Genomic DNA, 25,927 nt, shown 5'->3' on the forward strand with positions numbered 1-25,927 from the left:
GTGTCGGAAAAGCAGCAGCAATCCATCCTCCCCTCCCCTAATTCCCGCTACAGCTCTCGCGGCAAATTCTTTTTCTTTCTAACTCTCCTGATATTTGCCTCTTTATTTCTAAATATCATGCTTAAACTATTTTTTTTTAGCCTTTAAACTTCCTCTATTTTGTCATCATAGATATGATTATTAAACTAATTAACAAACAATGACTCAGAAGAAAAGAGCTGGAAGAGCCCCGGGTTACAGACCACAGAGCGGCCTGGGAGCAGACAGCCGACTTCGCCTTGGGAAATGTCAGGTTTTGAGCACCATTTCCTGCAGGGGACAAGTCCAGCATTGCCCCAGGCTTCTGTCTTGGTAGTTCCTCACTGCTCAGAGGACCAAGTGTTGACAGATCAGCAGGCAGCCTGGGGCGGGGAGGGGTTGGAAAGGGCAGGTAAAGAAAATCTGCCAGCTAGAACTTTAAACAAAGCCTTCCAATTCCATGCTATGGAAGGAGTTACAGACGTATTGGGCTCCTCAGCACCCCGGTGGGAGGGCCCAATCACTCCTGCACGGCAACCGCTTCTGTTTACCCCTTTCAGACCTCACCATTTCCTGGGTGTGCCATGGAGTGGGCGTATGAATCACTACTTTACAAGGCCTGTGCACTCCTAGTCTACAATCGACCTGCTGGGCTGGCTGCCAGGCCCCTTTTACCGAAAACTTCCGTGGCCTTTTAAAAATTTCTGCTGCTCCCCACCCGCCGTATCGTCCCTCATTCCCAGCCTCACTCACCGTTTAAAGCCACCTTTAAGGATACTGGATACCACCATTTACAGGGTTGCAGAGGAGTTCCTACCAATGGCCCACTTACTGTCTAGGTGGCACTAGGCCCACACCCTGTAAGGCAAGCACCCAGGGGACACTGCTGTGTTTGAGGAACAACAGGCACACTTGACATTTCTGTTAGAACAGTGGGACCTGGTTGCCTCGGGCAGGAAGTCCATCTTCACGGCGGTCAACTCTCTTTCAAACCCATACCCCGCCCCCGCAAAGAGCACCGAAGAATGGAGGATTTTTAAAACTGAATTTATGGGCAGCTACGAGAACAAAGAAACGGGGGATTCGGTGGATTAAGTGACCGCAGAGCCCTTTTCTTCCTGGCCCTGCCCTCTGAATCATCCTGCTCCACTTGTGACGTCGCAGACCCCTGGCTCCTGCGGGCGCGGATGCCCTCGCCGCCGGGGAGACTCGGGCGCCACCAGCGGTTCCCCGCAGCGGCCCCGGGAGGCGCCCGCTGGAGGCCGAGGGCGCGTCAGGGCCCCGCGAGGCAGAGGCAGGGCCTCGCCCTGCGCCGCGCTCCCTGCCCCTCGCCCGCGGCCAGACGCCTGGCGCCCCTCCGCTGTCCTCCCGCCAGGTCACCTCCTCTTTCTCCGCATTTCCCTCCTCCTCCTCCCCCGCCTCTTCCGTTTCTAGAGGGAAAGGCTGCAGCCTTCAGGGCTCCGCATCCGCGGCTTAGTGAACAGGTTTCCTCCCCGCGCTCCCTCGCCCCGGCGCCGCCGCTCCCTCCTCTTGGGGTCTGCTCCCGGGTGCAGGCGAACTGCACCTTCCGATCGCCTCCCGGACCGCAGGTGAGTAAATCCGGGTCCGGAGGGCTGCTCGCCTCTCCGCCCGGCCTGTGATGACCTCGGTCCGCTGCCCCCACGCTGCCGCCGGGCGGAGGAGATCGCGGGTCCTGCGGCTCCCTGGGCTCTGCGGCATCAACCCGAAAGGAGTAGCCAGTGGGAAGAAGGGGTCGCGAAACACTTTGTTTTTTTTAATTGATCATTAGAGTTTCTAGATCGAAGCTGATCTGACAGTTGTCGAGCGCAGTGGCTCAGATTCAACAGGTAGATGGCGTAGCTGTCAAGCGCCCCTGGGTTTTGCTTTGGAAGATGCTTCTCAGTGTTCAGAGCTCTAGGCTGCTGCTACTGACCCACTAGACCATTAGATGGGTGTAAAATAAGCACGATGGGACTATACTTAGAAAAGTCTGTACCTCCCTGCTTTTAATTCTCTGCATTATGAAAGGCGGTTTTGTGAGATGTGCATAACGGTGTGGCCGGAGTAGTAGGTGGGAGAAAATAGGTAACGTGGGTTGGGCCCAATCATGTACACTGTTAGATACAAAGAGTAGGAAAGTCCCTAGTTTATTCAATATATCCATGTGGAATACATATAAACAACCAAGGAGTATATTTTAGAGATTTCCAGTTTTTAAAGCTTATTTTATTTTAATTGATTTGAGAGAGAGTGAGGCAGAGACAGATCAATTTGTTGCTCCACTGATTTATGCATCAGTGGTTGATTCGCTCACATGCCCTGACAGGAGCTGGAACCCCAACATGGGCATCTGGACACCCACAGTCTAACCAACTGAGCTACCTGGCCAGGGCGTTAAAGCTAGTTTCAAAGGTGAATAACCAGGCGTCTGCCCACTGTGTGAAGACATTTCACTTCAGAAGGACCCTGGGTTAAGGCTGTATGGATGTTCCACTTAAGTGCATCCCATATGTTGAATAAAACATTTTTGACCCCCTTCTTGTGATGCCTAGCTTTGAAACCAAAGACATTGATAAGGATCAGCCTTGCTCAGGGTGACAATAGTCTAATGATGAAAATAAGCCACTGAAGTGATGGTGACCTCATTTTTACTTTTTAAAATAGGGACTATCAGGGGAAAGTAAAGGCAATGGGAGAGTTTATTTTTTCAATGCAAATATTTGTTTTTTTTCTTATTTGGAACCTACTTTACTTTTAAGCTTTTCTCAGTTTTTATATACTACCCTTGAAGTTAGTTCTTAGTCATGAAGAGGATTATATAAAGTTATGCTTTACTTCTTGCAGAGAATAAGCCTCCATTTCTTCTCAAGCTTTTGGGCTAAACCACCACTTGCTTGGAAATTGCAGCTCAGTCTCATGTCATTTAATGTAAAATATCTTATTACAGATTGAATTAAAGCTATACTTGGGGTAGTCCTGAAAAATAAAAAAGAATATGCCTTATTTGACATATAAGGCCTTTGGGGAAAAGGCCTTATAAACTTATTTATTATACATGTATTTCCCCCTTTATAGTATTTCTGCTCTGATAACAATTAGAAAATGTCTTATTTAATTTCACCTTGTAGATAAATTGCCTAAAAGATAACTACGTTATATAAAGTGATTAATAAAAATATATACCTTCTTCTTTTATTAAAGATGAGGGTGGTCTACATGAGAACCTTTTCTGGATATGTATCTTTACAAATGTTTTTGTTACAACACAGGGTGGGGCAAAAGTAGGTTTACAGATATGAGTACATAAAACAACATTTATTATGTATTGTTTTATTTTCCATACAAGTGTAAGCCTACTTTTGCACCATGTTGTATTTTGAATTTTGTGATGAAGCTAATAAAACTCTCTTTTGATTTGTTTAATTTTTGGTTTAGAATTTAAAAATAAAAGCAGAGTTGACAGTATTTGCTTCCCTCTCATGATTTTAAACTTCACCTGGTGGTAGATAATAGCAGCATAAAAAGACCCCCAGGCTGCAGCTTGGGAGTTTCCTGATTCAAAATTTCTAAGGGAATGAGGATACTTGTCCGGGCTGGTGTGGCTCAGTTGGTTGGAGCGTCATCTCATAAACCGAAAGGTCACGGACTCAATTCCCAGTCAGGGCACATTCCTGGGTTGTGGTTTGATACCCAGTGGGGGTGTTTGCAAGAGGTGACCATCGATGTTTCTCTCTCACATTGATGTTTCTCTCCCTCTTTTCCCCTCTCTAAAATCAATGAGCATGTCCTTGGGTGAGGATGGGGAAAAAAACTTAATGTAGGCCAAAATAATAACATTTTAAAAGAACAGACCAACATAAACAAAAAAGGCAACACTGCCAAACACAAGTGGAAAAATAACTGTTGCTGGAATGAATACCTGACATAATCTGTTAGCATTCCTGTATATTTTCTATTTAAAAAATTTCAAAATGGACTTGAGGACTAACAACACTCTAGAACCTGGTTAACAGTGATCAAACTATAAACAATATTCAATGTGAAAGAGTCTTTTTACAAGCCACACATCCGTGTCTTTTCTTTCTGCTTCGAATTATACTAAATTTGTATTTTTAACAATATTCTTTCTTACAGTTAAGAGGTTATGCTGAATCTTTTTTTTAATTATTATATGTGATTTTGGGATTCATTTCTGATACCATGGTTGTTCTACAAACATCTCTTAGCATACTAACGTTTAAGCATATAATTGGAGCATAGCAGATAGAAAACTATCTAAATAAAGTGTTTCCATTTAATGAATATGTTACTAACAATGGAGAAAAGGGTAAAAAGTGTCACTATCAAATTTTAAAAGTATATTTTTATTTTTTAAGATTTTATTTATTTTTTAGAGAGAGGGGAAGGGAGGAAGAAAGAGAGGGAGAGAAGCATCCATGTGCAAGAGAAACATCGATTGGTTGCCTCTCACACACCCCCAACTGGGGACCTGGCCCACAACCTAGGTGTGTGCCCTGACCAGGAATCAAACCTGCGACCTTTCAGTCTGCAGGATGATGCCCAACCCACCGAGCCATACCAGCCAGGACTTAAAAGTATTTTTAAATGGAATACTTTTTCACAACTTTCAAATGGGTTCTGGGAAGTCTTTGAAATATGTACCTTGTACAAGTATTATGCTAGTGCAGAATTCTTATTATGTATTCAACTTACCTTTCTCCAGCACTTAATTTTTGCTACGAAAATGACGATATAAATTGACCCTTAGCTGACCGTGGCCAGCATTCTTAGCTGCAGTATCTATATGGTTCCCTGTTCTGCTCCTAAGTAAACCAATGAGAGACAGCTGACTCTTGTACCTGCAGTTCCTTAAAATTTCTGAAGACACTCCCTGTTTTTCAACCCAGATCTACTAAATCAATATCTCCAGGGAAAAAGTAAAAAAAAAAAAAATGATGTCTTTAACAAGCATTCCAATTAATTCTTGATCTCATTAATTTGGAAAACGCTTCTTTAGCATAAACTTGCATTAATAATCGACCAGAGCAGCCTGTGAGGACAGAAGACATCTTTGTAGTCTATTTCTCTGCGCAGCGTCGGTGAGCAAAAATGTGGGCTAATGTGGTCTGTTAGTAGCCTTAACAGAGTTAGGGTGAGGTAGCCTGATCAGCTTAGAAACTGCATATATGTCAACACTATTTGAGTGTTAGGAAGGGGGGATAGAGGAATGTTAAGATTAAATGGGTGGATTGAGTGGATTTACATATTTCATATTTAATGTCCTTATTAACAAAACTAAAGTAAACTTTATATTTTAATCAACTAAATTAATCTTGTCAAGATAGGCCACCTCTAACCCTGGCTGTTATGGCTTGGTGGGTTGAATGCCAGCCTGTGAACCAAAGGGTCATCGGTTCAACTCCCAGTCAGGGTGCATGCCTGGGTTGCAGGCCAAGTACCCAGTTTAGGGGTGTGCAAGAGGCAGTGATCGATGTTTCTCTCCCACTCTTTCTCCCTTTCTTCCACATTTTCTGAACATAAATAAATAAAATCTTTTTTTAAAAAAGATAGGTCACCCCTAGATGACACAGCATAATTTCAGAATCTGAATTGTGCTTTTAAAAAAATGTGATTCAGTTGCTAGTCATCTGCATAATATATATAGACTTTTATATAAATAAATATGGGGCCACATGCTTAACATCACCTGGGTAATGCTGATAAAATCCAAGTATGATAAATAATATGATGAGGATGAATTCTGTATTTACAAAGCTAAGAGGAAATTCATTAGCCAAGTTTGAACACCTCCAAGGTATGTGCTAAGAGTCTTGAGAACCCACACACATTTAAACCTCTTGCCAGACAGAACATAAATAAGCAAACTAATGTGGACTGTGTTGGAGAGCTGGGGTAGAGACCTGGCCTGCCTCGATTCGCCCAGGGTGAAGAAGGGTCAGGAATGGCCCCCGGGGGAGCCAGCTGCTGAATGGATGAATGGACTCTTCACGCGTGCAAGCACGTGCACACACACAAATGCTCTCTTTAAAAAAAAATTATTGAATTACAAATATGTACAGAAAAGTACGCAAGTCCTAAATGTATATGGCTTGAAGAGTTTACAGTCAACCTACCCATGTAACCATCATTCAGATCCAGAAGACACAGTGGTGCAAAAGAAGGTTTACAGTTGTGAGTGTGCGAAATGGGGTTTATTGTTGTATTATTTATTTTCCATATGCACAATTGTAAACCTCCTTTTGCCCCACCCTGTATCATCAGTGCCTAAACCCCCTTCCTATTCCCCATCAGTAGCCTTGACTTCTTTTCCCAGGGTACCAACCACTGTGACTCCTAACACCTTCAGTTAGTTTTCCCTCCTTCTGAGCATCAAATAAGTTAAATTGCACAGCACATTTCTTTTACTCAACAGTATTTTTGTGTGTAAGTTTTGTCCATGTTGTCACCTATAGCAGGAATTGTTTCATTTTCACTGCTGTATAGTATTTTCTTATGAATATGCCACAGTTAATTCCATTTTATTATTGATGGTTATTTGGTTTATTTCTAATGGTAGATCACTGCAAATCACACTGCTCATAAATATCCTGCACTTGTTTCTTAATGCATATGTGAATCAATTTCTGTCAGGTATATAGCTACAAGGGAAATTGCTGGATCATAGGTTTTGCTTCTATTCAACAAATTACAAATAGTTTTCCAAAATGGTTGTACCAATTTTATTCACATCAGCAGTGTATCCTTACCCAAACTTAAAATGTTCAGTCTTTAATTCTAGCTATTTCACTGAATATGCAGTGGTATCCTGTTGTGATTTCAAGTTGCATTTTCCTGATTACTAATGAGGCAGACTATCTTTCCATATGTTTATTGGCTGTTTAAACATCCTTAAACAGATATTCCTATGAAATATCTGTTCAAGTTTCTTGCCCTTGAACCGATTCTGAGAAGGTAAGTAGACATTAGGTAGAGAAAGCAGAAGGCAGGCCATTCAACCAGAAGGAAGAGCATGTGCAAATGAATGATCTCTACCGAGCATGAGAGTAAATGGACAGATAGTGGGAAATCAGCTACTAAAGTGCTAACTTTAATCAGAGGCTATGGAATGATGACAGCAATATCACACAGATCAAAGGAAAGTAACACCAGAAAGGTACAGGCAGTCCCATACTGTACTATTTAATGGATTCTGGGAAATGTTGGACAGTCAAATATCTGAAGGCTGAACAAAGCTTATATATTAGAAGGGCAATTTTGTTTCCAATGAACTAAAAGATAGTATTTGTAAGTCCCCAGTAATGCTTATGATACAATTTCCGTCTGGCCTAGGTAACCAGGTGAGCAGATAAGCATCTCAGGTTGATATTGTGGGAAGCTACTGTTACCACTTGCACTTCATTCATCCCTGGTTGCTCCAGAAGTTGAACAGATTGAGCCCCCAACATACATTATATGTGCCCACTTATGTTCCCCTCCCCTTCAGCTTGGCAGTCTGCATTCATTAAACTACTCCCTAAAGCAGGGGTCCCCAACCCCCCGGGCCATGAACCAGTACTAGTCCCAGGACCTGTTAGGAACTGGGCTGCACAGCAGGTGCGTGGCAGGCAAGAGAATGAAGCTTCATCCCACACCCCATCACTCACATTACCATCTGAGCCTGCCTCCCACAAAACTAGTCCCTGGTGCTAAAAAGGCTGGGGACCACTGTCCTAAAGCAGCCCTAAGTACTGGAGCAATAGGGAAGGAGACCAAGGTCTGTGTTTGCCCTGCAATGGCAATTCGAGCTAAATGGAGCCTTGGGCCTGCCCCTCACGTGTGCCCACCTGAGACTCCAGGACAGCTGCACCCCCTGGAGAGAGGTCACCACAAACACCTTCTTGCCAAACACCCAGGTGTTTCCTGGAAGTCCTGCCTTTTCCCTCAACAGTGAGGTCAGGCAGTGCCACCATACAGTAGCTTCAAATGGCCACTCCTTAGAGCACAGGTGGCAAACACAAGGCCCACGGGCCGAATCTGGCCCTCCACCTTGTTTTACCCAGCCTGGCACCTTGTTTCTACCCAACGGTAGCGCCGAACTCTCACTGTTAAGGAGTAGTTATATTTATACAGTCCTAAAATTACACTCGGCCCTTTGAAGGTAATCGCAAGGCTGATGTGGGCCCTGGTGAAAATGAGTTTGACACCCCTGCCTTAGAGAATGAGTGAAAGACTGAATTCAGGATGTGAATAGTGGAGGGCGGGGGAGGAGTCACTGTTTAAATGGCAAAAATGTGGGCTCTGTAGAAGCAGTGGATTATCTTCAGGAAGAAGGGAATGTGAGCGGAAATGCTTTGACCCACTTGCCTATTCATTAGAGAGCAGCCCTAATTTGGTGAGGGCGCTATCTGTGCTGTCACACTTGTGGCTGTGAACAACGAAAGGGCACGGCCAGCTTCTGGAACAACCAGGCTCTTCCCACACCACCTCTGGCCCTAGAATCTCCACAAAATTTCTTGACAAAATATCCCCTTAAGGGCCTTCCAGAGCCATCCACAGGTGGCCCGCCATGAAGCCATTGCAGTCTCGCAGCCTCCAGGAGCCAAGTTTCCACCCAGACGCCCAGAAACGAAGTAATCAGATCTGGCCGGCATAGAGGAACTTTATTCTGGGTCGTTCCGAGAATCGCAATTAGGTCCCAGCCTTTTGGATTTAATAGACTAGTAAATATTCAAAAAAGATTTCAGTGACCCATATAAAGTTGCTGCCTCTTGTTTTCTCAAATAAGAACACGTGACTGGGGTTTCTGTGAAGTCGTGTTTAATAGTCATACGTGTCATTTGTTATCTGCGACATGCAAGGCTGTGTGCTGGGTCCTTTTCCAGAAAGATCTCATTTGATCTTCTCAATGTTTCTGCACGGTACGTGCTGCCTTCGTATTACAGATGAGGAAAGAGGCTCAGAGAGGGGAAGTAAATTACCCGATGCCACACAGCTAGTCAATGGCAGAGCCAGGTTTTGAACCCAGGTTTATCCGATTCCCAAACCTATATCTTTCCCACTCTACTGTTCATCACATCTAAAGTATGTATAAATTGTTCAGATGTGGTTTTTAAACTTCTGGTGTCCCGATAAGAGGATGAAATGCTCAGGAATTAAAAGAGTTTTATCTTTGTAGAGAGATTTGGGCTTCCAGGAAGTCTTAAGGGCCTTTCCTCCTCGTTTTTAACTGACCTTCTTCAACTTAGTAAATATTTCTCCAACTGAATCTGAAAATCCCACAAACACTAAAGAGACTTTATATCTGACATTGTGATAGATACACATTTTGGTCCGAGATAGTGAGGAATATAACTTCTTTAAACCTACTCTGCTCACCTGTGATTTAGAATACATTGGTACAAAGTAAGGTTTAGGAGAGCTTGCTTCAATGTTTGTGGGATATTTAATGCTTTGGCTGTTAAATAATTCCACGTGGGAAAGATTGCCTCCCAGTTAAACTTGTTGACCGCATGAGTGAGAAAAAGAGCCCTACTGCATTTTTACTGTTTCTCTGGAAAAAAGACAAAGGAGCGGGTTGTGTTAGCATTTGCTAAGATTATCAGGTCTCTCTGTTAGGAGAGGTGTATTCCCTAGAATTTGTATGGTGAAGTATTGAGCCTACCCCTCAATACTTGAGAATGTGACTGTATTTGGGGCTGGGGCCTTTAAGGAAGCAATTAAGGCTAAAAGTGGCCACATGAGAGAGCCCTGATCCAACCCGACTGGTGTGTTTATAAGAAGAGGGAGGGATACAGGGATGTGAACGCAAAGAGGAAAGGCCAGTTAGGACAAAAAGGAAGGGACCATCTGCAAGCCAACGAGGAGAAACGAAAACCTACCCACACCCTGGTCCTAAACTTCTGGCCTCCAGATCTGTGAGACTTGAATTTCTGCTGTTTAAGCTCCCCATTTGGTGGTATTTTGTTATGGCAGTTCTAGGAACTAATAAAATAGGAATTAGAAATTCAGCCTGAGCTGGGCCCCTCCCTCACCACTGCTGCCTGGACAGCCTGTGAGGCATCAGTAGAAGAGGGTGGATGAGCCTTTACTGTCCGGCAAAGATGGTTTGCAGTAGGGCTGAGGATCAGCTGGGGCCCAGGTTCTTCTGAGAGAAGGAAATAAGGTGTCCACTAAATAGTGGTTCCTAATAGTCAAACTAGTAACAGCTATTAGGTGTGTGTTCTCTTCTCTCTGCCGTACAATGTACCTTATAATAGTAAGTTTATGATTACTTATCCAATAATTACTCACTTCTTTCCTTAGTTAACTGCTAGTAATTTATGAAATAATTTTATTAGCCTGAATATTGGCCAATAGAGCAGGCTTCTGCCAGCTTGCCTGGGCTTGAATCTTGTCGCAGCCACTGCCTAGCTGTGCGATTTTGGGCAAATCATATAACCTCCTGTGCAAATCATATAACCTCCTGTGCAAATCATATAACTTCCTTTCATAAAAAGATTAGTCTTTTTATGAAATGGAGAGATTAGTGCCTTTTTCATAGCGTTGCGTGAGAGTTAAATGGGTTAATATAGGTAATGTTCTTAGAAGGATATAGTAAGTACCTAATAAGTGTTAGATCTTATTTTAACTTGGTCCTGTTTCTACACATAGATAAGTGATAGCAGAACCACCGGACCTACATGGTTTCACCGAGACATCTGCCACCGGGTGCCACACTCCTGACTGCCGCAAAACTGCCAGTGGAGTGTTTGATTAGAATAAGCAACCTGAAGAACAGTGGCTATTAAATTTCTGTTTAGCATCATCTACAGGCTGACAAAAATACGGATTTCTGGGCCTTGTGTCCTGAAATTGATTCACTAAGGAATGGGGCCCAGGAATCTGTCTTTTAAGTAGGCACATTGGGTAATTCATTCTGATATGGGGAGTTCTTAGTACACTCATTAAAAAATACTAATCAAAAGGAATTCTTTTGTATTCAAAGCTATTAAATTATGGTAAATGTCATAACCTACTAATCATGAGTTCCTAATAATTTTCATTCTAAGGTATTTGAGGTGTTTGAATAAAATTTAGGTCAATAATGAGGTGTAAGATTGCTTTTAAAAATCACCTAAAAGGCCCTGACTGATGTGGCTCAGTTGGTTGGGCACCATTCCACAAAGTGAAAGGTCGCTGGTTTGATTCCTGGTCCGGGCACATGCCTGGCTTGCAGGGTCAGTCCCCAGATGGGGCACTTAAGACAGGCAACCGACTGATGTTTCTGTCTCTCACTGATGTTTCTTTCCCTCTCTCTCTCCCCCCTCTAAAAATAATAAATAAAATCTTTTAAATATCATCTAAAAGATAATTTCCACAAGTGTTAATAAGAGCTGCTGCTAAGCCTGAAGAAATTCTGTACTTGATGTAGTCCTCAGTTTCTCTGTAGACAACCTCAAGTTGCACCATACAAGGCCAGGGTGAATGGCTCACTACTCCCCGCAGGGTTCTGGTTTGCCTGAGTCAATTGAGCTGAGGACAGATGGAGGGATACACAGGATAACAGAACAGCTTACAGAGGAGTGCAAAGAATGGTGGTTAGCTTTGTTCGGAGAAAATGGTCCACTTAGTCAAAAAGTAGCAGGCTAACTAGGCAAATTAATTAGAAAGCTTTGCATCTGGATGCTAATAGCTATAAACAATTTTTTTAATGGCGCTGGGACCCAGAGAAAGGTAACTAGCTGAAGAAGTGCTGGGTTCTTACAGGACGAGGTTCCCATAGCATGGCTGGAGAAAGCTTAGTCTCAAACTGACACTGGGCAGTCTGGCAGGAAGCTGACTAAGTATAATATTGTTGCCTAGTGTCCGAACAAAGCGTGATTAAGGTCGAACTCTGGGATTACTCTGGAACTGAAAACCCTGATTCATATTACAACAAATTCCTAAAATCTGTGTACCAGTGTAACAGGGTACAGAGTGGGGGTTTCCTGAAAATAGGAGAAAAAAACCCACAACCTGGATTGGAGGAAGGGGCAGTGGGGATGATACAGTGGTCAGGATACTTTGCATAACTACGGCAAAGCAACAGCTGTGCCTGGACAGAAGGAAGAGGTCTGCTCCCAAGGTGAAAGGTGTATGTTACTCTGAGAGCATCTGGGGACTGGTGACCTGGGGAGGGGAGAGCTTATATAGCTCCTGCCCTAGAGGCAGGGGGGCATATGCCTACCTCAGAAGTCACTGGAAACTCTTGCCCTGATTAAAGTTGGTGGCCAAAAGAAGGTAAAAGATATAAGGGAACTGGCAAAAATGGCACGTCATAGGAGAGGCCAGATATAAGGTCACATAGAAGTTCTGGGCCAAGCATTTAAAATGAGGATGGGCTGAAAGAGAAGGGGTCCACTCTGCCGTGAGGTCCGGTGTGTGAGGGAGAGAGTCCTCCACGAGGAGAAGCCGTGCTGTCTGCACTGAGAGAGGACCTTCTTCTGCGTCTCTGAGGGACGCAAGAAGCCGCGCTCATCGGACACGTGCCTCCCTGGACCCCACCATGATCCAGCGTAACGTGTACATGTTTTCCTGACCCAGTACAGGAGGCTGAGAACAAGGTACCCCAGACCCTGAAGGAGACAGCTGCTGAAAGAGGTGGCGACCCTGAAACCCACAAGTGCACATTCCAGAGGGGATGGAGGTCTGTTATGGGACCAGCTGAAGAACAGATAAGGAGATGGGGAGCATCTAGGCGTGGTTTTGGCTTGTAGCCTTTTGGGGAGCAAGGGAAGTGCTGGTTCTCAAGGGGGAGCAGGGCTCCTAGCAGGAGTGCTCTCAGCCCCCACCCCAGGTTGGAATCTGTCAATAAAAACCCGTTTCCCTCACCACTAATTGTTGGGTCATGTGACAAGGTGCCACATGACCAAGCCCTGGTGTGCTTGGTTGCACCAAGGACTGCAGGGCAAAGCTGGCTTTCTTTCCCAGGGGTCAAGCTGCCAGGTGCGAGAATGGGCGGGGTGGCCCCTGCAGCTGGGAGCTGTGTGAGTCCCTCCCCTGTTGTCCTGAGGGCGCTGTAGAGAGTTCCTCGGGTGACCCAGTGGTGTTTCTTTTAGGGAAAAATTCATTGGTTTTAACAAAGTTGAGTAAAATAGATAATACTGATAGTGTTTATCTAGAAAACTTTCAAATTAGACTTCTTAAAATCTTCATGCTGTTTTTAAAATAAGCTATTAAGGTAACTGTTAGCTCATTGATTCTTTTCCCTCTACTTTAAATAATCTCAAAACAAAAGTCAAAATTATCAACATTAGTGAATAATATAAAATATTCTTGGGACTTGTGCATTCTGTTAAGAGGTATATATATATATATATATATATATATATATATATATTATATTCACAGGTTGTTTTTCCACTTAACATTATAGCACTAACATATTTTCATATTAAATATTCTTCAAAAACATGAGTTTAATGACCACATAGTAGTCTATCTTACATTTCACCAATGTGGAATATTATTTTCAACATTTTGCTATTGTAAATAATATTAATGCTTCTTTTTAAAAAATATTTTATTTATTTATTTTTAGAGAGAGGGGAAGGGAAGGAGAAAGAGTGGGAGAGAAACATCAATGTGTAGTTGCCTCTCATGTGTCCCCTACTGGGCACCTGGCCTGCAACCCAGGCATGTGCCCTGACTGGGAATCAAACCAGTGACCCTTTGCATATTAAGGCTTCTTGCACAGAAATATTTTAACTCAACTCTGACTTTCTTAATGGAAATTAAGGCAGGACTGGAGTTGCTGGCTACAAAGGTAGCGACATCTCTAGGGAACCTGACACATTTTTCTCAAATCGCCCTCTGGAAACCCACGGGTGGGCACACCCATTAGCAGAGATCGGCAATAGCTTCCCACACCTTTTCCAAGAATAAATGCCAGCTTCAAAACAGCCTTGTCTGTTTAATAGAGAACGAGGGTGTCTCATGGCTGTATTCACTTTCCTTTTATTACTATTGAGGTTGGACATATTTTTTCATGGCGATTGACCCATCATTTCAAGAAAATAGCATATTTTTATAGCAACTAGTTTAATTTAAACCAGCTATGACAATTCACAATTAACTTCATTGCATCGACTGCTTTATGTGGTACTAGTTCTCAGCCTTGTAATATCTCTGAAGGGAAGTTTTTAAAAAGTTTAGTGTTTGTTATGATAATAAAGAACATGGGCGGCTGCTGAGCCTGTGTTCTTGTGTAAACCAGAAGTTACTTAACCTCCCTAAACTCTCGTTTTCTTGACTTTAAGACAGGACCGATAATCCCCAACATAATTCTCACAGTAATGAAGAGCAATTATTAAAGCTTTCAAGAAAATGTAACTACTATTGAAAAATAGTAGTTCGGCTACTATTGAACTGTTTCTCTCCTAATTACCCAACAGGATATCAAGGTGTGATAGCATCTCTCTTAGAAGCCAGAACTCCTTAAATCCCAACAAACTGCAGGTGACACTTCACTTTATTACTTAAACTTTTTCTGACTAAAAGTGCAGCACAGACAGTGGGGCTTTTTCATGGGGCGGGGAAGGTGCCTGGGAGATTGCTTGGGTTGCGAGGCCAAGAGTTGCCTCAGTTTTGCGGAACACTGCAGGGCTTACAGTGCTTAGCATTTAGGAAGTTGCCCCAGAACTCAAAGGATAAATGCTCTCCAACCTCCCCCACAGGGTGAAAGGAAGAGCACTGCAAAGCTCCTGTGATCATTCTAAGGTCATTACAAGAATTTGACTTTCCTTTTAACGTCATGCTTGTGTGTTCACCTGTCCGTCCAGGGTTTTATAAATATGAACACCTAGAAGCCAATTCTTTGCTTAATGGGTTTTTGAGACTATAAATGTTTTGTTTCAAATTTTAGATGGTATCTGCTCTTCCACACTGAGGATGTGACTGTGATATACAGGGTGGGGCAAAAGTAGGTGCACAGTTGTGAGTGCACGGAACAGTTCCGTGCTATTCATCAGTTACTGCACTGTTGTCCCTTTGCACAGCTGGAAGCCCACTTCTGCCCCACTCTGCGCACAAGCCACGCAGCCACGCTGACCAGGCCGACTGACATCACTCTCTGAACTGCCTTCTCATTCACATTCTTGTATTTTTCCAGCTGACAGCAGAGGGTAGGTGCTGATTCCACCCACGGCTGCCACTGAAAAGCAAGGCTCAGAAATGTCAGAGATCCTCCGGGAGCTGCTCTGCGTGTCTGAGAAAGCTGCCAACATTGCCCGGGCATGCAGGCAGCAGGAAGCCCTCTTCCAGCTGCTGATAGAAGAAAAGAAAGAAGGAGAAAAGAACAAGAAGTTCACAGTTGATTTCAAGACCCTGGCTGATGTACTGGTACAGGAAGTTATAAAACAGAACATGGAGAACAAGGTAAGAAAGGTCACAGCCAAGGTAATTACAAAATATTTGCCCTTGTGGTTTCTGTTCTCTGTTAGAATAGCATGTCTTTTCTTCCCCCCTCCCGCTTCAGAATACAAGCACCTTGGATTTGAGTAAGCAAACAACAGTTCCCCCCACCCCTTGCTTTGACTACAATATACTAAAATATTCAATGCAGAAAAATTGAAAAATACATAAAAGCAAATAATGAAATAAAAATCACTCAGAAGTCTATTAGCTAGAAAGAAACATTTTAGAATAGAACTTTATACTAAGCTTCTTTTTAATAAATAGTACACATTCTGTGGAATATCAGCAACTGTAAGAATCCTCTTTTTCTCACCACTAGAGAAAACCACAGCTACGTTTTGGGATATATTGTTCAAGTGTTTTCCTTCTGTGTGCATGTATGTGCACGGCACATATTTATTTCAATAGTCATGACAACTATTATTTTATCACTGAAAGTTATTTCATAGCTTTTTAAAAATGTTGATGTATTAAGTCCCATCTTTTTGACATATTCATGTATCTAATTGTTGCATTGGTTATGGGCTTGTAGACTTAAACTCCCCCTTTATGTTAGTAGAATCGTTGGTTTATAACAAATAACAATTGTGATTCTAGATACCTTAAGCTGATTGGGAGAACCCTGTATTCATAAATAGTTTAATGAACAATTACACTAATAAGATGCTTATAAATGCTTAGTATGTGTGAGGCACTGTTCTAAAAGCTTATTATAACTTTTTAACTCATAACAATTGCATGAAGAATAAAATGTTATGTTAATTGATGGGGTGAAAAAAGACTGGCACAGAGAGGTTAAGCAACTTGCCTGAGGTTACACAGCAAATGAATGGCAGGGCCAGTTTTGAACACAGGCCACCTGACTCCAGAGTCTGTACTTTTTGCAACACTATATGGCCTTTTATATGATCTACTAATTACAGGTATATACTTTTGATTTAGGAGGATAGAACTTCATGACAAAAGGTACTATAAAATATTGGAATAGTATTTTATGAAATTCTCAAAATATTGGGAATAATTTAAAATCATTTAAGTAGATACTCGACCACAGGCAAGAAGAGAGAATAAATGACCCTTTGAAATCTCTACCAAGCATACTTTTTCATGCTCTATATTATCTGGCTACAGTATACTAAATGAAGCAAGTTTATTGTGATAGTGATCAAGAGAGTTGGTTGCAAGGGACCGTTGAGCAACTGGATGAGAAATGCATCAACATTAGTTTTTATGGGCTAATACTTGGCCCAGAGCACTATAACAAGTCCAGGCGATTGCTCAGTCAATGAGGAACATGCCAGGACTTATGAACAAATAGATGACGTTCAGTTTTGGCTATATGAAATACCCTTGTTTCATGACTGACAGAAGCAGGCCTGGGAACTGGGTCTCAGCCCTTACTGACTTGCACTGTTCTTCAAAACTGAACAAATAACAAGGGGTTGCAGGCATTATTAAAGCTCTTGGCCACCTGTGAATTACTGAGTTCAAATATTTAAAGCATCTCCTTCCTTTGTTCTCTGAGAACATCACACATATTATAATTCAGCACATATTTTGAGAAAAATTATCTTTACTATAGAGAAAGTCGGAAGCAAAACTATAGAGAAAGTCAGAAGCAAAATATATGTGAAAGCTTTCTGGTTATACAAAGAGAAGAAGACTTTTTCATCCTATATTGATGCATACATTATTGCTCAATAAAATATTTCCCTCTGCTTTTTTGCTACATCACCTTCCTACCCTGAAGGTGAATGATACTTCCAACAGGTGCAGAAAACACACCTGAAAACTGAAAACAAAAATGTAATGTTATTTGCTAATCCTTTCTATCTAGTCTCAAGTAATAATTTTATATACTTGATGAATAATATTAAATTGTATAAGCCACTAGTGTGCTGTTTAAAAGGAACAATTAAAATATTTCCTTTGAAAACATTCCTTAAGTAGATAGGAGTTGCCAGAAATACTTCTGCAAACTCAAAAGGACATAAGGACTTCTGAGGACAAACCAGACTTCTCCCATGACTTGGACTTTTTGTAAGGGCAAAGGAGCAGGAAAACACTAAAAAACTAAGTACTGAACCAAGCTGACCTCATTCTTTTATGCTTAGATTGATTTCTGCAATTGTAAAGTCCTAAATTTCAGATCTAATTGTGCTACTTACTGTAATTTGAAATACAAAATGGAAATCTATTCAGAATTGAACATGTAAATAGGTTTTATTTTTTTATTGTTTTGGTTTGTTGTCATGCTCTGAATTATTCAGTTTCCAGGTTTGGGAGAAAAAATTTTTGGAGAAGAATCCAATGAGTTTACTAATGATTTGGGTAAGTATACGAATCTTAATGTATTTTTGTAACTTAATTTAACATTTTCTATTTTAATTTTCAATTTACATTATAAAATCAATGGATGTTTGGAAACCTTTTATGTAAATGACAATATATTAATATTTGAATGTTAGACTTTATTCAGAATACTTCAGAATGACCTCAGAATACCAGGCCATTTAACTTAGGGAAATGTGGTATCTTAGAGTTACTTAACAAAGCCACACATATTATTTTAGACATAAATCTGTAGTATTTAAATAATGTATGATTTAACCTTTCGAAAACTTGTACAGTCCTTTGGGAACCTAATGGAAGTTATAGATGCCCCAGGAAGATGCACATCTGCACAGCTGTGCAGACAGTTCCGGGTCTGAGGTTGGACCCCGCCTGTGGCCCTGCTGGGGAGTCGTGCACTTGGCTGAGAATACAGAGGATGCCTTGCTCCTAAATCCCGTGTGATCGTGAGCAAATCGCGTCACTTCTCCCTGTTCTCTAACCTCTCAAAAAGGAGCTGGACTAAATAAAAATGATCCTTTTAACACCAGGTTTTAAGCCTTATTTAATTGGTTTCCAGTGTGCCAGATTCTCCTTTGAAGGACCTCCACGTTCCCTGTGGTATAGAGAAAAAATATCAGAATCACCATCTGATTCCTTTCAGAGAAATAAATTATTTTTAGTTTGAGCTTTTTGTTTGCTTCATGGTGGGAGATTAAAATTGTGAACTTTAAACACTAATCCTGTGACACAAAGTTAAACATCTAGGGGCACATTTATGAAGGAAAAACTAATTTCTAGATTAACCCTGGAAAAAATTTGTGTCTCTGCATGGGCTGTGTAAGCTGCAATTAGTTCTGTGACGCACAGAAGGCAGGAAAATCCCATTTAAATTTCTGAAGGTTAAAACACAAACCTGTGACTAATCTGTAACAAACCCTACACTTAGAGTTCCATGTGTGACTACTTCATAAACAGTTACTGTATTTTAATATTTTACTTACCTAGAATTATAGGGGCAAAAAGGCATTCCACATACATTTTCCTGAGAACTGCAGGAGATGATGGGCTTAGCATGTTCGGGGGGCTGAAATGTGGAGAAGGGGAAGGGCTGTCGGGTGAGACAGGAATAGATCATGGAAGGTTGTAGGAAAAAGTTTGGGTTTTTTTCAAACGCGATGCAAATTCACTGGAGAATTTTAAGCAAAGGCGTGATGTGAGATGACTTGCTCCTCTGAATGATCCCAAGACTTTACTGAGCCCCAGTAGCTGCTTAGTAAGTGGCAATGATCAGTATTATTATTCCTCAACTTATATACTCGAATTTAATTTGAATTTAACTGGACTGAGTTTAAGCGAGTGTTTCTGGTTGCTTCGCTGTAACAGACTTATACTGTGCTTCCCAAACTTTAATGGTTAGGTCAGTCACCTCGGGATTTTGTGGGTCTGGAACACGGCCGGGCGTTCTAAATTTCTGTCTTATTTTTAAAAGAACTCTAAATTTTATCTTTCAATTATAATCTACACTCAGTATCCTTCTACGTTAGTGTCAGGTGTCAGGTTGTAGGAGGAAGTGCTTCGACAATCATGTGCTTCACCAAGCGTTTCCCTGATACTCCCCCGTGCCCACCCAGCACCACGCACGGTTACGGAAGTAAAATTCACCCCGTTCCCCACACAGCACTTTACATCCCGACTGTTCTATAGCCACCAACTTGTATGAAGTTCTAAATTCCAGCTCCCAGGCGGTGCAGACGCTACTGGTCCTTGGAATGCCTCAGGCAGCTAGGCGTGTTTGTCTATATTCCTAAAAAGCCCCGAAGTGCCATAGTTCCTTAATATTTAAAAGTTTATGTTCTCCATTGCTGTCGATTTTTGTTGCTATTAATTGGCCTATTTTGGCCAGCCTCTTTCCTCACTTTTGTTGGGAGCTGGAAACCACGTGAACCAAGGGGCTAAGAAGCGTGTTTAAAGTGATGGCAAAGCACCTGAACTTGGTAAATTGTGGTTTCACTAAGAGAAGCAGCTGGGCTTACGTTCTGATTTCTAGTGTTTCACAGAGGAGAGCTGTTCTATGTATGTCATTCAGTCATATAGTTCTACTACATTTAAAGATTAGTATACTTCATCTTACACTTCACTGAGCATAAACATTTTTCATTAAAAACAGCATCATAGAAGAGGGTAGAAGCATTTTGAAGTGCTAACAAAAGCACCATTCTTTGCAATAACATATTCAAACACAACCAGGTCCCATATATATATTACAAAGTCACAAGGACTCAGGATTCAGGGGTCCTTAACTGGTCCATGAGGCCCCTCCAGCTGCATACGAAACAGTATACATATGCTCCTGCAGGCATTTTCCTGGGGAGAAGTTTTGATTCCTGGAAGCCATCCCTCACTATTCACATTATGGGCACAGGTGACCAGTAGGCATCTGTGACTTTATGACCCCCCAGCCCAGCGTGACCCTGGCAGTTAGCCAGGTTAGGAGCCCCTGATATGGACAGGCTGCTCCCACTCAATCTAAGTGCGCGGCTGTTGCACCCTCCCTGAACCCCGTGTTTCTCTCTCCCCCGCAACTCTTGAATTAATGACTTTTAGTTTGTCTCTACTCTAGGAGAAAAGATTACCTTGAGACTGTGTCCAACAGAGGAAGAAACGGTAGAACTTCTCGGCAAGGTCCTGAATGGCAACAAGTCGGCATCTGAAGCACTGGCCAAGGTCGTTCATCAGGATGTCGCCCTCACCGACCCAACTCTGGATTCAATAGAGATCACCATCCCACAGGACATTTTGGGAATCTGGGTGGATCCCATAGGTGAGTAGAGGACAGTGTGTTCGCTTTTATTAATTTGTTCTTAGCAATACTCCTTTTAGGGTGGGGAAGCTTAGAAAAATAAAAATTGAGTGTAGTTTAACTCTCCTGAAAGTTTAAAAAATTTTAAGCATTTAAAATGGTAAATTAAGAGGTGTGTGTGTTATGAGGTGCTGTTATACACAGCCGTGTATCTGTAACATATAACTGACTTGTGTGTTTGTGGCATCTGTGCCACATACAGAGTCGAATGAACTCATCTCTCAAAGGCTTCAGGGGCCAGACTGCTAACTCTGAGAGGAGAAGGACGTGACAGCAGCCGTACCTGACTGAGCAGACACGCCAGTTAAAGAGCACTCCACTTTAGCAGATATCTGCCATAGGGGAGCACACGCCAGATCTTCCGATTTTTCAAAGAGAAACTAAAATTCAGATTATTAAGTGAGATCACTCCATTTTTTAAGCACTGCCTACTGGTTCAATTAAACAAGCAATCAAAACCACCGTACAGGCCAAACAAAGCACAGCTCAAGAGATTCGTGAGCAGTTGTTTGCAAGCCCTACATAAACTCCGCCCATTGCTTATTCTTTTTGGTCACGATTGTGATAGAACCAAAATCTGAAGCTCATGACTTTAGAAGTGTAGGCCTCATCTCAAAGATCTGTAAATACAGTGCCCTAGGTATCAATTTTTGAAAGTTCCTTTTTTTTCCTTCCCACCTGCTGGGCGTGTTCGGTCCAGTACGACAGGCATCATTTGCTGTGCTGGGCAGCAAACTCCTCCGCCCGCCCCACTGTGCTGTGAGCCCCTCACACGGTGTCAGAGAAAGGCCTTCAGTCATGAGGAACGACACCGGGTTGGCCAAAAAGTCTGTTCAGTTTTTTTCTGTAAAATAAAAGACATTTTTCATTTTCAACAATAACTTTATTGATTTGGGTATTTTGAGTATGTCAACTATCTCCTGCTATTGGCTTCTAATGGATAGAGGCCAGGGTGCTGCAAAGCCTCTCCCAATGTGTAAGACAGCCCCACAGCAAAGAATCATTTGGCCAAAGTGTCAGTAGTACTAAGAAACTTTGCAAACTACTTTTGACAGGTTTGATCAGTCACAGCACCTTCTCCATACACTGCACAAATCTCTTTTTGTGTTTCCATTGTGTTTTTACATCTGGAAATAACACAGCATAATATACCAAAAATGTTGTGTATCTTCTTCCATCTTAAATATTAAAATGGCACAAAAATTCACCAATTTTGTTTTTAAAATGCACACTGATGTGACAGCTGTCACAATACAATCAATCTAACAGAATTGTTTCAAATGAAGTTAAAGACAACTAAGTGTTAAAACAGCCACCATATGGAAAAAAACTACATGAACTTTTTGGCCAAGCCACTAGAACATTCAGCCAATAGGTTATAAATGCTGACTAAGACTCTTTCCCAATTTTTTTTTTCACTTAAAGCCTCAGCACTAGTTAAAATTTCCGAGGACAGGGACCTCCCCTTCCTCGGTTCCATCCTGAACTGACTGTGAGCTAGCCCCCCCCACCTTCTGCCCAGCACACCCTTCACTGGGCATTACCTCGCTCAGTGCTGGCAGTCACCTGCTGGCACCCACCATCTCTTCAAAGAAACCTAGCTCCTCAGCTTCTTTTTCACATGAGCCCCATTAATTTTTTTCCTTTTGTGCTGCCATGGTTGTCTCTTTCCTCCTAATCTGAGTGACCACAAAGAAAAATGTACTTTCATCCCAGCCAGATTCCTGTAAGGAGGTTTCTTCATCCACATTGGGCTTGTCCCATGATTACCAAGAGCTCTAAACATCTCACCAGTTGTCCTGCGCTATTTGCTTTTTTTTTTAAAGATTTTATTTGTTTATCTTTAGAGGGGAAAGGAAGGAGAGAGGGAGAGAAACATCAGTGTATGGTTGCCTTCGTGCATCCCCTGCTGGGAACTAGCCTGCAGGGAACTAGCCTGCAACCCCAGTATGTGCCCTGACTGGGAATCGAACCATGACTGTCTGGTTCGCAGGCCTGCACTCAATCCACTGAGCTACACCAGCCAGGGCCTGCACTATTCGCTTTTAAATGCCTTCAACATGATGAGTATTTGAGTGCTTATTATATTCACAGTGCTATGCTGGATGCCACGGGAACCATAGACCTGTCCCGTCCCTTCAAGTCCCGTATAATCAGGAAAATCAAACACAAGTAGCTTTAAAGTAGAGTACAAGAGGTCAAATAACAAGTGACACCCAAAGGTAAAAAACAAACAGTGACTGTCTTAGTCCATTCAGGCTGCTATGACAAAATGCCACAGACTAGGTAGTCTGTAAACAACAGGAATGTGTTCCTCACAGCTCTGAAGGCAGGAATCCAAGATCAAGGTGCCACCACGGGTAGGGGAGTGCTGAGTTTCTGGTTCACACCCAGCACCTCGCCAGGTCCTCACCCGGAGGGAGGGGGCCCCAGGGACCTCCCTGGAGCCTCCTGTATGGGCGCTGAGCCTTTCATGAGGGTTCACCTTCATGACGAAGCACTAGCAAAGGCCCCACTGACTGACACCAGCCCTTTGGGGGGGTTAGAATTTTTTTTGGGGGGGGCACAAACATTCAGACCACATCAGTTAGTAAATTAGAAGGAAATTATGTAGGACAGAGTTTAAAGATATAGTCACTATTTTCTCAATAGTCGTTACCCGAATCCAAACAAATTTGTTTCATTTGCAGATTCGACTTACCAGTATATAAAGGGTTCTGCTGACACTGAATCCAACCAAGGAATCTTCCCCAGTGGCCTTCAGTGTGTCACCATTTTAATTGGTGTCTACGACATACAGACAGGCGTGCCCCTGATGGGAGTCATCAACCAACCTTTCGTATCGCGCGACCCAGACACCCTCAGGTAAAAGACGAACCCTTTAGGAATCTGGCGGTTTCTAGGGTTTACAGCCTCAGCCTTGCTTCGTGTCGGGATTACCACTCCACGTGACATTCCTCTGACCTGGTATCTGGGGAGTGTTCCTACTAAAAGTCTGCATGTTTGAGTTAAAGTTCTTTTCTTTGGCCTCATTCTATTGGCATAATTTTATTTGGAACTAAGTGCATGCTGGTAGGAACTTTTAAAAGAAATAGTATCTCAGAGAAATCAATGTTTTGCTGGAATGTAGCAATCCTGTTCCATTCCTAGAACCCATTCAAAACCAGACTACTACAGCAGTGGTAACACTGTATTCTAATACATTTGGAGTAAGAAAATTGCTATCACTACACAGCCAGTGGAACTTGTACACAATTTTAGGAGAAATTCAAAACAAAATGTGAAAATTAGAACCTGACTGTTGGGTGCTGCCCTTATAAATGTGCCAGCCTCCTCCCTTGTCACCCTTCCGGGGACTCGAGCGGAGGGTGGCCAGTGGCCTCCGACCCCACGGTCTGTGCTTTGGGATTGACTCCAGGGCATGGCAGGGTCCAGGTGGAAGCCAGCAGCTGTGCTCCTGTGGTTTCGGAGTTTTCACTGACATAGGTCTTACCATTTTATTTGTATAGGACTACTTATTTTTTACTGAACTCTGAGTTACTTTGGGCAGCTAAGAATTGTCTGTTCTTTAACAGTCATAAACTATGCCTCTGGGATTTTGACATTTTCGCTCTCCCCCTGCCTTCTTCCAAACTGAAAGTGTGTGTTATCTTTAAAAGGTCATTAAGAAATTAAAGAGAATTGGGACTGGATGCCGACAGAGTCATAGCCTAGAATTAGTTGACAAAATAGTGGCACAGATCCTGGAGTAATACTTAGATTCTTATATTCTCTAAGCCTCAGCTTCCTCCTCTGTAAATAGAGTAAGTTACTAAACATGCATAGTAAATTTGATATTGAGAAATGACAGGTGCCATTATTACATTTGTTGCCAAAAATTAGTCCATCTTTCTTCGTGTTAAAACCGAAGTGGAGCTTGTGAATAAGACAATGAAAAGGAGTTACCAGGTGAAAAAAAAACTTATGAGGATTGTGAACGACTTGCAGATTGAAAAAACAGATTATCTATCTGTTCATCTTTTTCCTTAGGAAACTTAAAATGCCAAAAGCAGCCATGAAATTGTGCTGTGTTCCTAGAGGCCCAGAAAGCCCACAGATACTTTAGCATCACCCTGGATGATGTGATGGTGCTGTAACAGTGAAAGCATCCCCATCTGCAACTGCACAGACAGCTGCATGCAAAGTAACTTTTAGAAATGAATTAGCTACTTGATGTCTAAGTCTAGGCTTAAGGGCACTGAGATTTGTTACATTAAATATTTTTTCATATCATGAAGTTGGAAGCAATATGAATAATGATAAACAAATGTGATAACCTACCTCCGCAAACTGAAAGTTCTGTTCCGCAGGTGGAAAGGACAGTGCTACTGGGGCCTTTCTTACATGGGGACCAACATCCATTCACATCAGCCTCCCATCTCTCGAAGAAACAGCAGTGAACCTCGCAGCCAACTGACTGAAAACACCAGCTCCTCGGCTGAACTCTCTCACCATTTTTCAGCTGTCATTAGTACAAGTGAAAAGGAGGCCGTCAAAGCTGCATTGTCACGTGTATGTGGAGACAGCATATTCCGGGCAGCTGGGGCTGGTTACAAGAGCCTGTGTGTTGTCCAAGGCTTTGTGGACTTTTACATCTTTTCAGAAGATACCACGTTCAAATGGGACTCTTGTGCTGCTCATGCCATACTCAGGGCCATGGGCGGGGGAATGGTAGGCTTCAAAGAATGCTTGGATAGAAATCTGGAAACGGGGCTTGATTTGCCACAGTTGGTGTACCACGTGGAAAATGAAAATACTAATGGAGTGGATCGCTGGGCCAACAGGGGAGGACTAATTGCATACAGATCACGCAAGCAGCTGGAGACATTCCTGAGCCTCTTCATCGAAAACCTTGCACCTGCGGATACACACACATAGATGAACCTTTTCCTCAGTGTAATTATAAACCAAACTGTGAAACTGCCCGACATCTCTGTCATTTGAAGATAGCTTTGTCCTATTGATGGTCAGTGTTCACCTTCCTCTTTTGAGGAGTATTTTTCCATTATGTGTTCATAATAATGTTTATTTCAATAAATAAACGACATTCATGCAACAATAGATGTGTGAAATCCTTATAGTGAATATTGTGCTATCAGTGTTGCTTAAAACATTTCATTAACCTGTTGAAGAAAGAGAAAGAAAACCTGCCCAGTTAGAAAAACTCCTCTAAACATCTGTGATAAATAAGCTGCTTCTGAAATAGGGAGAGCACAAGAGGGGGTTTGTGTTTTGTTTCCTGTC

At 42.4% G+C, this 25,927-nt stretch overlaps 1 protein-coding gene and 1 long non-coding RNA gene across 8 annotated transcripts; one reads left to right on the plus strand and one right to left on the minus strand.

Moving 5' to 3' along the window:
- The first annotated feature begins 697 nt into the window (after nt 1-697).
- Nucleotides 698-25,744, plus strand: INPP1 (inositol polyphosphate-1-phosphatase). Of its 7 annotated transcripts, none has more exons than XM_053665133.1 (7): nt 698-1,607; nt 12,580-12,832; nt 15,146-15,411; nt 17,721-17,781; nt 20,405-20,605; nt 23,335-23,509; nt 24,994-25,744. In XM_053665133.1, the coding sequence occupies exons 3-7, from the start codon at nt 15,208-15,210 to the stop codon at nt 25,559-25,561; spliced, it is 1,209 nt and encodes a 402-aa protein (XP_053521108.1). In that variant the 5' UTR covers nt 698-1,607; nt 12,580-12,832; nt 15,146-15,207; the 3' UTR covers nt 25,562-25,744. The 7 variants fall into 7 exon arrangements, with proteins under 7 accessions (XP_053521108.1, XP_053521111.1, XP_053521112.1 ...); XM_053665136.1 differs by having other exon boundaries at nt 12,580-12,682; XM_053665137.1 differs by having other exon boundaries at nt 12,580-12,636.
- Nucleotides 20,606-25,053, minus strand: LOC128627405 (uncharacterized). Its single transcript, XR_008391601.1, has 3 exons — nt 24,965-25,053; nt 21,323-21,488; nt 20,606-20,674 (listed from the first exon to the last, which is right to left on the minus strand). It is a non-coding gene; the product is annotated as an uncharacterized LOC128627405 (long non-coding RNA).
- Nucleotides 25,745-25,927: the final 183 nt, after the last annotated feature.

The sequence above is a fragment of the Artibeus jamaicensis genome, unplaced genomic scaffold (genome assembly GCF_021234435.1).
Source record: "Artibeus jamaicensis isolate MK-2021 breed Jamaican fruit bat unplaced genomic scaffold, CSHL_Jam_final contig_391, whole genome shotgun sequence".
In the NCBI taxonomy this organism is placed as follows: Eukaryota; Metazoa; Chordata; class Mammalia; order Chiroptera; family Phyllostomidae; genus Artibeus; species Artibeus jamaicensis.

Bases quoted from the DNA above. Each gene is read 5' to 3' on its own strand.
- INPP1 (XM_053665133.1), top strand. From the start codon at position 15,208: ATGTCAGAGATCCTCCGGGAGCTGCTCTGCGTGTCTGAGAAAGCTGCC. The intron at 17,782-20,404 runs GTAAGTATACGA...TCTCTACTCTAG, and splicing joins TGAGTTTACTAATGATTTGG to GAGAAAAGATTACCTTGAGA. The intron at 23,510-24,993 runs GTAAAAGACGAA...TCTGTTCCGCAG, and splicing joins CGCGACCCAGACACCCTCAG to GTGGAAAGGACAGTGCTACT.